The sequence below is a fragment of the Enoplosus armatus genome, chromosome 5, assembly GCF_043641665.1.
Source record: "Enoplosus armatus isolate fEnoArm2 chromosome 5, fEnoArm2.hap1, whole genome shotgun sequence".
NCBI classification, from domain to species: domain Eukaryota; kingdom Metazoa; phylum Chordata; class Actinopteri; order Centrarchiformes; family Enoplosidae; genus Enoplosus; species Enoplosus armatus.
The window spans coordinates 15,742,483-15,755,270 of record NC_092184.1 but is presented as its reverse complement, the minus strand read 5'-3'; the positions used below and the strand labels follow the sequence as shown (position 1 = coordinate 15,755,270).

The window sequence follows — 12,788 nt, the reverse complement described above, 5'->3', positions numbered from 1 at the left end:
AGAGAGAAACCTGCCTGAGACTGAAACACTAACCTGCCCATTCTTCTCGCCAAACAAAACCTTTGGAAAGTAAAACCAAACACACGGGACTGCTGCGGAAATAATAGTCACGGTGGCAGCTAATGGTCGAGCTCGACACGCCAGAAACTACAGATCCTATTGGTCAACGAGGAGAAAAAGACAGATAACGATGATGGCTTTAAAAATGTCTGCGAGCGTCTTGGTCAGTGTGGTGAAGAAGCTCATTAACGATGTCTTAATGAGCTTCTGTTTCCGCGGCAACCAAAATGAGAGAAAGCTGTGAGATATTAAAGAGGAGTAAAGTTTAACGTGAACCAGTCAAGACCAGTTCAAAACCAGTGATGCCTCACGTTCAGCGTCTGTGTTGCCAGTTTCTTCAGACTGATGCATAAAAAAATGAAATAAAAACTATTTCCAAACAATGTTTTTGAACCTAAGTTCAACTCAAAGACAAGAAAACAAACAGAGAAATCAAACAATCTGCCGCATTAGCTCAGTTGTGAAGGCTTTACCCTGAAAACCTGAAGAAAAGAAAAGAAGGTGGCAGAGCATCTACTCGTGTTACCAGAAGAGGTCGACTGACAGAAGAGTTTAAACAAGGACGAAGGTGTGAATATTATATATATATATATATATATATATATATATATATAATACACTAACTCGCTAACTGCTAACTCGTCTGAGAATGGAAGTGTTAGCACATATGTATATGTGTACATATATATATATATGTGCTAACACATTCTCAGACGAGTTAGCAGGTACAAACGTTCCTGATGTCACGCAGAAGGAAAATAGGGCTGGAAACAGCAAAAGAAACAATTTCCAGGTCCATTAAGAAAACATGATCAACTTGATTGTTTTCTTCATTGATTAATCTGCCCATTATGTTCTAATAAACAAATTGTTTTGGTGAAAAATCGTTCCAAATCAGAAGTTGAAATCTCCAAATAGCTTGTTTTATCATCCAAAACCAAAAGTTATTTGATTCACTGTCACATATGACAAAGAAAAGCATTTGAGAAGCTGAAACCAGAAAATGTTTGGAAAATTGACTGAAACAACTAATCGATTGCCAAAATAGTTTCCAATTAAATGTTCTTATTACAGTAGATGAGAAGACGGACAACCAGGGCTCCACACTCCATCGCTGCCCTTTAAAGACAAGTGAACTTTGTGTGAACTTTGTGTGAACATGTTGAGGCCGGAGCGCAGAGAGTTTGTGTTGAGCGTACCTGAAGCAGATGGTGTGCCAGTCCGTGTTGAGGGCCTGGAGGTACTGCTCATCGTAGATCCTCTGTTTGCATCCCGCACAGACGGGCAAACTTCCTCCAGCTGTAAACAAGAGCAGGCCACGAGGTCAAAAGATGCGCTGACATCCACCACTTTACAGCTCATTACGCATAAAACCAACAACGGCTCTTTGACGAGATGCCATGATCACTGGTGTGTGTTTGCATGTCATCTTTGTCCTTATCAATGCAAATCATTGCTGGTTAATGATCCTCAATGAAGCTCCAGACATCAAACACACTTCAGTCCTGACAGACGGACGACGCTCAACATGAAGTGTGTGTTGGCGTCCGCAGATGGCCGACAGACAATTTTAATGAGAGTATTACTCAGCAGCAGTGTGACGACCGATTTACAGTGATTCAGTGAATCATAATATTTACTGAAATAATGGAAATATAACTTTTTACCTTTTTTAAGAATAATATTTAAACATTTTCTTGTCGTCCGGTGAGGACAGCTTCACACGATTGCACTTTACTCAATGAGTTTATTGAAGTTTTGGCTAATTGCTACTGAATATAATTGATCTCATTATCATTTTAAGTCAAATAGCTTTTAAGCCAACGATTCCAATTCAATTCAAATTCCGATTAATCACTAATCCAGACAATTCACGTCATAGTTCTGTTTTTAGGTACCAAATTGGACGTAGCGTCTGTGATATTACCTGAAGGTTTTTAAATTGGAAGCCTGACTGGAGCTGATGGAGGATCAGCGTGATTTATACATTTAACACACGCACTATTTTCCCAACTTTTCTTTAAACGTCAGCTTTAACCATTATGCTCAAAAGTGCCGACGACACAAACAAAGTCAGAATAAGTGCAGTAAAATGTAAAGATTTTTTCTTCTTCTGTTTTTGAAAAGATAAAGTTTCTCCTGACGTGAACAGTTTGATAAGAACAGTTTCCATGAGATGATCCTCCCACTCCTATAATGAGGAAAATGTTCATTACGATTAGAGTTTCAGGAAAAAGCAATTTGGCAGAGTTGGAGCAACTAATTCTGTAAATGTACTAAAGAGAGCGCAGCTGTGTGTGTGTGTGTGTGTGTGTGTGTGTGTGTGTGTGTGTGTGTGTGTGTGTTTTCTGCTGATGTAAATCGGCTCATTGGAAAGGGCGAGGTGGCAGCAGCAGCAGATAGGCGATGTCAGGGCGGCACATTATTGTTGCTGCAGTTCATTTTGCCTGAGAACACATGACATCCTGAGCAGGAGGTGGTGACGCATCGATACGCTGAGACACAAAGCAACAACAAATATAAACATGGCGGACATGCAGGCTGTGTGTGAGTCTGACATTAAACAACCAGGAATGATTCTCAGGTGCCACTTTGTCACATCAGTAAGTGCATGTTCAACCTAAAATCAGATATTTCTTCAACATTTTTTTTGATAGAAACTTTTAACATGAGACTTGATCTGAACTGATATGAGGGTTACTATGACAACGCATAACCCACAACAACAGCGGGAACATTAGTATTGACAATAAGTCCTCATGTTTCTGCAGCTGGAAAGCAAAACATATCCAAAAACAATGGATCACATGCAATATTTATTACATTTGCTGCTTTATTAAGTGCTTTCAGTTGCATTTAACTTTACTGACTGAAACTAAACCACGCCACTCAAATGCAAAACATCAGTTCAGACACCTCTGCCTCCTGCGACACAACATCTGGATATTGGTATGGTATTGATATGTTGTATCACAGGAGAAGGTATCCCTGCAGCGCTGATTGTTCGTCCACCCCTCGATCTGAAAGCTGTGTTGGCAGAGGAGGTTTTGAGCGGTCGGCTCATTACTGTAATGCCTGAGCAAGCAGCCCTGCTGTAGTAGTTTTATTGATCATGTTGGCTCGTAGGCAGGTCTGGTTTGTGCTAATGCCTTGTCTCTCCTTGTGCCTTCACGTCACCTCTTTACTAATGCATATTTTTCACCTCATCTCTTTATTATGGAGCATTTTCTCTCTCTGATCACTGTGTCCTCTTGATCTCTGCCGTCTACAGAGGTCTCAGAGGACACATATACCTCAGTCAAGGCAGTAACTTCACAACGTAATGCAGAAATTAACCAAGTGATTGTGTATATCACAGCTTGATCTAGAGCAATTGTTCCCAACCTTTTTTTTTTAAAGCAAAACAATATCTACTTGCATCATTTCTAACTAGTTCAACCACAAACTGTTTTCAGTCCCCAAGAACTAAAATAATGAATACATTTACAAAAAAGGAAAGAATCTGAGTGAAATCTAAAATGAGCATGACTTTGCGAAGCATGACTTTACGAAGCATGAATATGTTTTATTGTTTCCCTTTTCTGTTAATCATCTCACAACTCAAATATTTATCTTGCAAGGTGTTGTAGGCGTCACAGATTGGAAACCACTGTGCTAGAGGGATTTCTACATTTAATGTTCATTTCAACTAATTAGAATGAGCTAAACATGTGTTTCACCTACTGATTTGCATAAATATCTACGAATCACACACAAGGACATAGATGAGGAAAGTTGGGGGGAGTTCATCTTTGAACTATTAGGAAATTGCACCTAATATCTTTTTAAAATATTTTTTTCAGTCCAACTTTGTAGGAGCTTTAGATTATGTTGGGCAAACCCAGAACAAGCTGCACCTATGTTTTTATTGATGTAACAACCTGTTTATAAGCAGAATACATTTGGCTATCTTGGAAGATTGCTTGCAGATGAGCCCTGTGCATGGCCTGAGGGTGAACACTGCATCCACACATGACGGGGTGCATCAACTCGCAGAGAAAACATGGCTTCAGTTGCAGCACAATATGGACATGCAGCCTGACGCTCCCTGCAGATACACCAATGCTTCGCCGTTGTCCGTGCGTGACTGACAATAAAACGACACCCAAAGTCGGAAAAAAATAGAGCGAAGCTTAATGTTTGCTGCCAGTTTCGGGGGAGCATCGCGCCGCTGTCTCTGCATCTCCCGCCCCTCCGCCGCATGCAGCCGACGGCTCTTTCACACCCAGCAGCTCCTCCTTACCTTCCTCCTCTCCCATGCGTTCGTCCTTCCAGGTGCAGCAGAGCAGCATCAACCTCATTCACTCTCCGACACCGAGCTCCGGGAGAGAGCCAGCCGCCTCTGGTCGACAGATAACCGGTGTGCGACCACCACCGCAGCCCGCCCGGCGGTCGTGTTGCTGTGCGTCGGTCGCTCCCTGCGGCGGCCCACACGGCTTCCTCCTGCCTGCACGTTTCATTCAAGAGAGCTGCTGACCAATGAAGCTGCTGAGCCGCGGAGAGGCAGACAAGGGCCGGCCAACCAGGAACACTCCCCGGCTAATTAATGCATAACTTCAGGGGCGGGGAGGAAGGGGGTCAGGAGGAAGACAGAGCAGTGCAGTAAACACCACGGAGGGTTCACTAATTACTAGATAACGAGATGATAATTCAGCCATATATTGTCCGATTCAACTTGAGAAAGAAACCGTTTCTGGAGAAAATGTAAATGTGCTGCAGCAGATGAGCCACAAACTACAATCTGCAACAATGTTGAGTCTTTGAAAGCTTTGGAAACAATGTAAAGATGTTTTTCATTTATAAAATGTGTGAGAATTACAGTTGAAGTTGAAGCACTGAAAGAGTCTGAAGTGTCAGTGAAAGTGGAGGCGATGAAAACAGTTGAACTGTGAAGTGTATTCACTGAAAGCCGAGAGCTGATGTGGACTGTAAGAGGTACAATTAATTGAAAAGTGTTGAGTGTGCACTGAAAGCAATTGAAATGTCAGTTGAAGTGTGAAATCTGAAAGTAGTTGAATCTACCAGGGCGAGGCAGGTCGGCTGAACATGCAAACATTTGAGATTGTCTACAGGCAAGCGCACAATTCAACAAATGTTGAGGAATGAGTAAAAAGTTAATGATGAATTAATATTTATTTGGGTTTAAATTGAGCAGTTCTTCAAACGCAACGCACAGTCACAGGACACAACAGTCCCAAAACTTTCTATTTTGATCTATTTTCCCAATAATTGGCCTTCAGTTACTTTCTGGTGGTAACTTTCAAGACTTTATGAAGACACAACGAACGTCTCCTTTGGTATAAGTTGAAGTACTTTTGTGATGAAGCCAAAGCAGTTTGTGGTTTTGTTGAAATATAATAGAAACATATTATGGGATTATAGTGAAGATCCATAGTGACACTGTAGTATTTCTGAAGTGGGACAACAGTGTGCTTCTTCTACAGGATCATGGGTCAGTGGTTCTCGGTGGTTCTCCCAGGAGATCTTCAGAGAACGGCAGCACGAGTTCATTATTCCCAGCTGACACAACAAGAAGAGTGTATTGTCTCCACTGAGGCTGCCCTTAATGTGGTTTGTTGTCATTACAATGACGAGTTCTGCCAAATTACACACATTTCAGATAAAATACACTAAATCTGTTTCATTTTGTGCGGTGGGAGAGACAGTAAAGAGAGTCCCAAGCAGGCAGGACTTGAGCCCGAGATATTATGCGGTATGTGGCTTATAGCTAACCAGTCTACTAGGACACCCTGGACCAGGTGGTTTTGATCAACTCACAGGACAAGCTGCTGCTGCTGCTGTGTAACACAAGACACAAGATCTTTTAACACATTTTATTTTGTTACTTAATGAAGCAAATACAATGCCGGGATATCCGGGAACAAGTCACATGTGTGTCGTGGAAATATAAAAAGTGCAAAACCACACTGTTCCTCCTTATAAAAACAGCTTTAAATAAAGATGAAGCGCATCCCACGGCACAAAAGACAAGGTCTGACCCAGCGAGGCTCAAAGACAGTTCTTACAGAGCACCGAGTGAAGGAACCGAAGCCAGCTAACATCAAATTAGTACAAAATACAGTACACAATTACAGAGAGAGATGGGGGTCACTTGGCAACAGCGCTCATGAACCTTTGGTCATTAAGCCTTTTTAAAAGCAGCTCAAGTAAATGAAGAACAATGGGAGCTTATGCCTCACATAAACACAGCCATTAAACAAAGTCTTCTTCTGTATTACAATTCTAAACAGTGAATAAATGCAAAAGTATTGTTCTTGTTTTATGTTCACACATTCCTGATAACAATAAAGCTATGAGTCAAAGCATGGTGCAAAACAAAATCTTGAATAATCATGTAAATGCAATGAGACTAAACATTTGAAGCAGGCTGAAGCGCTCCGTCCCAGACTTTAGGACGTTGACACATAATTAAACATTCATACATATATAATGTACATGCCAGAGTAGTTTCTCAACTACATTTTAATCTAATCTAAAAGACCCTCCCGTGGGTTTTAAACCCAAACCTGTAATGAATCAAACACTTTTTGATTGTTGGTCCTCAGAGCAGAAGCTGCTCTTCATACATCACAAGTTTGACAACAATAGAAATGCTGAGAAAACTGAACTGCATAGCAACTCGAATCAGCAAAGTTACTGGGAGCAGATGGGTTGGCCGGAGCCCCGATTCCCGCTGCTTTATACCCAGCAGGTCTAAAAATAGCAGCGGAGAAGACGGGGAGCCAGAAACGATGCTGAGATTGGCCAAATTTCATCAGTTTTTTGAACGAGCCTCGACCAACCCAAACCCTCTGACATGTGAAGCTCTGCACAGCGAGGTGAGGCACTAAGGACGGATCACCTTGCTTTAGGATTAAAACCGAAAGGGAAATCATTCATAGGTCACATTGGCAGCCGACGGTTCAGACAGTCTTTCGCACAACAGTACGGAACACACACACATTAACACACAAGAACAAAACAAGGTGACACAAACACACTCGTATTGTAAGTAGGCTGGTGCAGTACGGGGAGTTAAAGCTGATTAACTTGACCACGTCGATGATTAAAGGCACTTTCAATAACATACGTCACGTCAGAACGTGTACAAAATTCTGGGTCGGTGGGTTTGTATGAAAACAGACGTTGAAGTCAAGTAAAGTAAAAACAAAACAACATCTTAACACGTTTTCTAATGGGGCTAGTTTGCATATAAAATGTACATTCTAGATCATGCAGTAGCACCATGGTTTCTTGAGGTCACGCCGGGTCTCAAGAGATCCTCTACTTCCTCCTCCCACAGTATTTGCCCTGGCATCCTGCAACCCCACCTGCAGCAAAGACCAGGACAGTTTGTTCAGTCTTTTCTAAGCATACACTGGAGATAAGTTCACACACACACACACATCTGTAAATCTGCATATGTTGTATGGTCTTTTACCTCTGTAGACCCCTCCTCCTCCTCCTGCTGCACCACCAAGGAAAGCCTGCAATGGACCATATTTGGCTGCTTTGGCTGCAAAACAACAAAAGGAACAGCCAATGAGAGCTATCTACTTTCTGCATCCATCCAGCAATTGTACTGTACCACCAGCCTCCCAGAGAAGCTCTCATACATTACGGACAGAAGACTCATCAATGTTCACTACCACTGAACCAAAGACAAAAAAATACAGAAGGATGTATCGATGAAGGTACAGACTTGTATCTTATCCCATCAAAATAATCACATACAAAGAGGACAACAAGTAGTTTGACATTAGACTCTTAATTTAAGGTCCATTTACAAGATTTTTCCACAGCTTTCAATCACATCTTATAGTCTATCAGGAGATGGAGTTTGAAAAGATTCAAAGAAAGCTAGTAAGCAGACCTCGAGTTCAGATTATTTTGTCAAATGTTTGGGAATTTCATTACTCTTTACTAGACTGAAATAAGATAGAAAAAAAACCTTAATTTGTGGCGTGAATGGGATGTAAAAAGAGCTGCTTATAAGATGTGAGGTTGAATTGTCACACCATGGTTCATCATTTGCTCTGCTGACAGTTATAAACCTGTAGACTGTTTCACTGGCTCACACAAAAATGTAACAGGCCAATAACGTCAGGGCGTCAGTGTTAATCCCCCTGACTTCATAAAAACTGTCCTGTGGCACCTCTAGACCGTGCTGCATGTGAATTTATATAACGATGGTATTCCTCTTTAAAGTGAGTTCTACTATCTTTACATTTAAAGGCACCCTCAAAGGCCATCAGTGACTCAGACACCAGCAAAACGCAGTAATCTAAGAAACCAGACGTGCTCTCCTTGAAATAATCCAGCCAGCCGTAATCTCAGATGTTCAGGAAAATGCAGATTATCATGTGTTCATATTGGTTGTGCCGTGCCATCTGCACTGACAAGCACACGCCGTACAGTACCGACCCACAAAACACCCTTTTCCAATCTCATCCAAATAATCTGACATGCTGCCCTCCTCTGCCAGCGAGCAGAGTGGAGAATTTGGTTGAGGTGCTTTGGGTGCATGTAGAGGTGTGAGGAGGTGGGTGTTCGGTACCTTGTTGAGGAGTCAGTGGGGCTGGTACATATCCACCTAGACAACATTAAAGACAAAGGAGAGATGAGATGGTGTCAGTAGCACTAATGCTACCACTGTAGATCTGTCACAGGCTGATATATATTTGTCCTGGCCAGGATGCGGTAAAGAAAAACGGTTGACGTTAAGAGTAGATCACATGGGAGGCACTTAGATCTGGTGCTGAGCTGTCTGATCCAGAGGTGCTCTCAATGTGTTCAAGTAACCAGACTTCAACACACAGCAATGTTTTCCTGTCTGTATATTATTTAAGTGTGGTAGAGGGTAAGCGCTTGTGGTTTTGTCCATTTAAGCTGCGAAACTTGAATAAAGTGAGCTCTGACAGACTGCACAGCCCAGTTTTCTTCAGATATATTTTGCAAATGGGGGAAAGATTGCATTGATATAATTTTAATTTGCTCCACTGTCTGTAGTTATGTCCAATTAATCTCTCTGTAATTGGGGGCTCAAAAGAGGAAAACGCATTCAAACACAATTTAATTCCCTCATGCAAAGTCAACCTCCCATGTTTGTTAACAAGCTGAGTGTGAGAAATTGGAAATAAAATGATGTTAAAAGTGAAAAGCCCTTTTTGCTTGCATGTGCTAAAGGATAAAAGTGAATTTGAATAATTTCTATTATAAATGTATCTAATCAGAATTCTGTTTTCATCAGTAAGATTCAAATCACAAATATTCAGGACTTTTCAAATTTAATCTGTGATTAATTGAGGTTGCAATCTCTCTACTACATGTAAACTAGTAAAATGGTAATAATGAATGTACTTGTATGGGAGATTACATAGAAACCCACATAGTGGAGAAGAAGCTGGAGTTGCACTGTGGTGAAAGTGTCTGGCATAAAGGAAAGGAGAGAAGGGCTAATGAGCCTTAAACTAATATTTGCAACATTTGGTTTCCTTAATTGGATTAGAAGAATCTTAATAAATGAAGGAAGGTCAAATGGCCTGTCATTCTGCAGCAGCTCTCCTCTCCCTTTCTTTATGCTCTCAGCTCTAAGGGGTGAAGCGACAGGTCAGTGTTCCTGTCCTTCTCATTCCTCCAGCTGTTACCTGGCTGCTGGCAGCTGGACATTAATCCACCTCCTGATCCAGAAACAAGGATGAAAAGTTAAAGAATCGTCTGTGCTCTAAATCCTTGACTACGTGGATGCAGTGTGGATGCCAGCTAACTTATCTGGGTTCATGTTTGGCTTCCAGGAGCAGAAAAAACAACAATGGCAAGGGTTTAAAAACCTTTCAGTAACTATACTGAAATATACATGACAATAGGTAAGTATAGATCACAAAACAAACCAAAATGAACATGAAACCATATTGAATCTAAATTAAATCAAATCAAAATGATGCCATATTTTATGTTCAAACCATAGTTTGTGTTTTGTATTTTTTGCTTGCAAGAAACAGCACTCTGACTGCTCTCCTAAACAACCACACACACAACTACAACTGTCTTCTTCTCTTGCCTTCACCTGCTGAAGATAAATGGCTCTATTCTGTTGTCCTCACCGCTGATTTATGACACAGCCGATGCTCCTCAAAGGTCACCACACAACCACCAACACAAATACAACGTTTGTTGTGTTCTGCATCTATCTGTCACAGACTCATCTGCAGAGAACGTTTGACAAGATGCACAAGACGCAGTACTAGTACCTTGGAAGTACTGTTGGGGGTAACCTCCTCCATAACCAGGAGCCACAGGAATGCCACCTGTAAAATTAAATAGCAGTTACAATGGAGACTCAACAAATCCATTGACAGTAACATGTAATGTGTGTAAACTGATGACAGTTGGATCATTCGATAGAATAAGTAGTTTTGGTGTCCTGCGTGTAAATTGTGAATAAATGTAGCGTAGAAACAACTTGGAGTGATGCGCACTGTTTGTACAATGAATATGACCACTTGACCTAATTTTCAAGAAGCCAGTAATTATTCTGAATTTGGCAAACCTTTCTGTTGGAAAAATTGGAAAGTTAATAAACCATCTGTGGAAGCATTTCACACAGACACATATCAGTCTGGCCATTGGGAGAAGGATTAGGGCCACAAGATTTAATGACTGGCCTGTACGGTGTCTGTGGGGCAGCGAGAGGAGGCTGTTGTTGTGTGATTACACTCATCCCTCACTGATGGGCAGAGGAAGAGCAGGAGGAGGAGGAGGAGGAGGATCAGAAGCTACACAGCACACAGTGTTAAGTGTGTTGTGTGTGTGTGTGTGTGCCATATTAACACACTACTGCATATTTTGTTTCCCCAAAAAAAGCATTTTTGATTTTGAAAAAAGAGGATAAAACAGGAGACAGCGAGCTCACCTGGCTGATATCCGCCGCCACCGCCGAGATTGCCGTAGCCTTTTAAAATGAAATCAAATAAGGAAGTCATGATAATGCGTCTATTCTCATGATTTTTCTGTGCAGTGAAGTATGACTTATTACCACTACTTGTGTTTCTATATGTTGTTATTAGGCGACATGTAGCCAGTGGCTCAGCTGAGGTCACAGTCATCCAAACTTCCTCTGGCAGAGTTTTGTTATTTCAGGGCAGGACTCTCCAGAGGTTTGTGTTATCTTCAAACAGTTACTTTGATGTTGTACACAGTATTACTAACAGTAATCATGTTGTGTTGCTCCATTTACAAGCTCCTAACGGTACTGTAACACTGCAGGGACTGCTGCCTTTGGTGGAGCTGGACTATGTAAAATGTTTGACTTTAAAACTAGCGTGGTGAGTTTATGCTGCCAGCGTTAAACTAACTTCATTAATACACACGTATTTCTTAAGACTTCTCAGTTTCTCAAACTAAATACTAAATAGATTATGGCCATACTGCAAAGGATCATTCAGTACAATAAATGTCACTAAATTCAGTAATTCTAATTTCCTCAGCAGGTCTTTGAAGCTATGTAGGGCTTCAGTGACTATAAACTACATATCACTATTATTAGTGCTGCTTTTACCAAAAGGGCTTGTCAGAAAAACAAGACTCAAGTTCACAACACATACATGTTGTGTTTCCATGTGCTATAACAGTCACAGGCCTGTTACACTACCTGGTTTGGGCGCTTTAGCTCCAGCACCAGCACCTCCCAGTCCAACTGCAGAAGGATACGTCAACCCACCTGTCACAAGAGACCAAAGACTGGCTTAGATGTGGTTTAGATAAGCCAGATAAAGACAGACTGTCTCCACTATAACACCAGTTGAATTCCTTCATCAAAGTATCCAGCTGGCTCCTCGTTCCTGACACTATGCCCCACACAGAAACTTATCAGCATGTTGGCCAGTTTCCTGCACAGGAAGTGCAATGCGATGGCATCTCCTGACCAACTGTCACTTTGAGCACTGGGCAGAACGTTTTTTGGGTAATTTTTTTTTAAGTTAGAGGAACATTGTGTATTAGTGTTGTCCTCTCATACATACCCTGCCCATAACCATGATGATATGGCCTGTATCCCCCTGAATCGTGATGACAGAGAAAGGTAGCATTATTGTGGGGTAGGTCAACTCGTCTCCTACAGTTTGTGTCAGGGGCTGGCTCATCCAAGGAATGCCAATAATCAAACAATTTAAAGGAAAAAAATGTTGATCTTGAAAAGGGAAATAAGCAGTATTTTTGCTTTTCATGTTTCATGTTTCCCCATTAACTGACACCTAGTGTTCTTAAGGTTCACATAAAAAGCATCATTGTACATGTTAAATGAAATGCAGGTGCGCCCTGACCTTGATAACCTCCTGCTGCCAGAGGGATTCCTGCTCCTCCTCCTACTCCACCCACTACAACAAAAAAGCACAACACAACACCGTCTGAGCCTTCACATGCAAAAAGGCAAAAACATCCCCAAAAATGTATACATATGCAATAAGAAATCACCCTTTAGACAAACTTTGTGTGGAAGAAGCAGAAATACACAAACACATACCTGGAGGTTTCGCCCCCGGCAGCGTTCCAGCTCCAGGTCTAACTCCAGTGCCAACACCATAAGGAACTAAAGCACAGAATGGATAGAAGTCATCGTAACTGCAATTTAAAACTTTGCATGTTAAATAGAAAATATAGGGAACCTGCCTCCATAGGTTCCACCATATGGA

General features: G+C 41.5%; 2 protein-coding genes across 2 annotated transcripts in view; both read right to left on the bottom strand.

The window, feature by feature from the left end:
- limk1a (LIM domain kinase 1a) overlaps positions 1-4,400 on the bottom strand; it is a 44,493-nt gene extending 40,093 nt beyond the window's left edge. Inside the window, exons 1-2 of the mRNA XM_070905880.1 lie at positions 4,343-4,400; positions 1,260-1,353 (exon numbers count right to left, since the gene is read on the bottom strand). Coding sequence (XP_070761981.1) covers positions 1,260-1,353; positions 4,343-4,400 — 152 coding nt within the window. The remainder of the gene's footprint in view (positions 1-1,259; positions 1,354-4,342) is intronic.
- Positions 4,401-7,383: 2,983 nt separating this feature from the next.
- On the bottom strand, positions 7,384-12,783 carry LOC139285475 (elastin-like). Its single transcript, XM_070906042.1, has 10 exons — positions 12,762-12,783; positions 12,620-12,685; positions 12,420-12,473; positions 12,120-12,155; positions 11,750-11,818; positions 11,012-11,050; positions 10,350-10,406; positions 8,657-8,692; positions 7,541-7,615; positions 7,384-7,430 (listed from the first exon to the last, which is right to left on the bottom strand). Exons 1-10 carry the CDS (start codon positions 12,781-12,783, stop codon positions 7,384-7,386), a joined length of 501 nt encoding a protein of 166 aa, XP_070762143.1.
- Positions 12,784-12,788: the final 5 nt, after the last annotated feature.

Excerpts from the sequence above, each read along its gene's own strand:
- LOC139285475 (XM_070906042.1), bottom strand. The coding sequence starts at position 12,783 with ATGGTGGAACCTATGGAGGCAG. Across the intron at positions 11,819-12,119 it reads TCATCATGGTTATGGGCAGG|GTGGGTTGACGTATCCTTCT; the intron begins GTATGTATGAGA and ends CTCTTGTGACAG. Across the intron at positions 7,431-7,540 it reads AGGAGGAGGGGTCTACAGAG|GTGGGGTTGCAGGATGCCAG; the intron begins GTAAAAGACCAT and ends TCTTTGCTGCAG.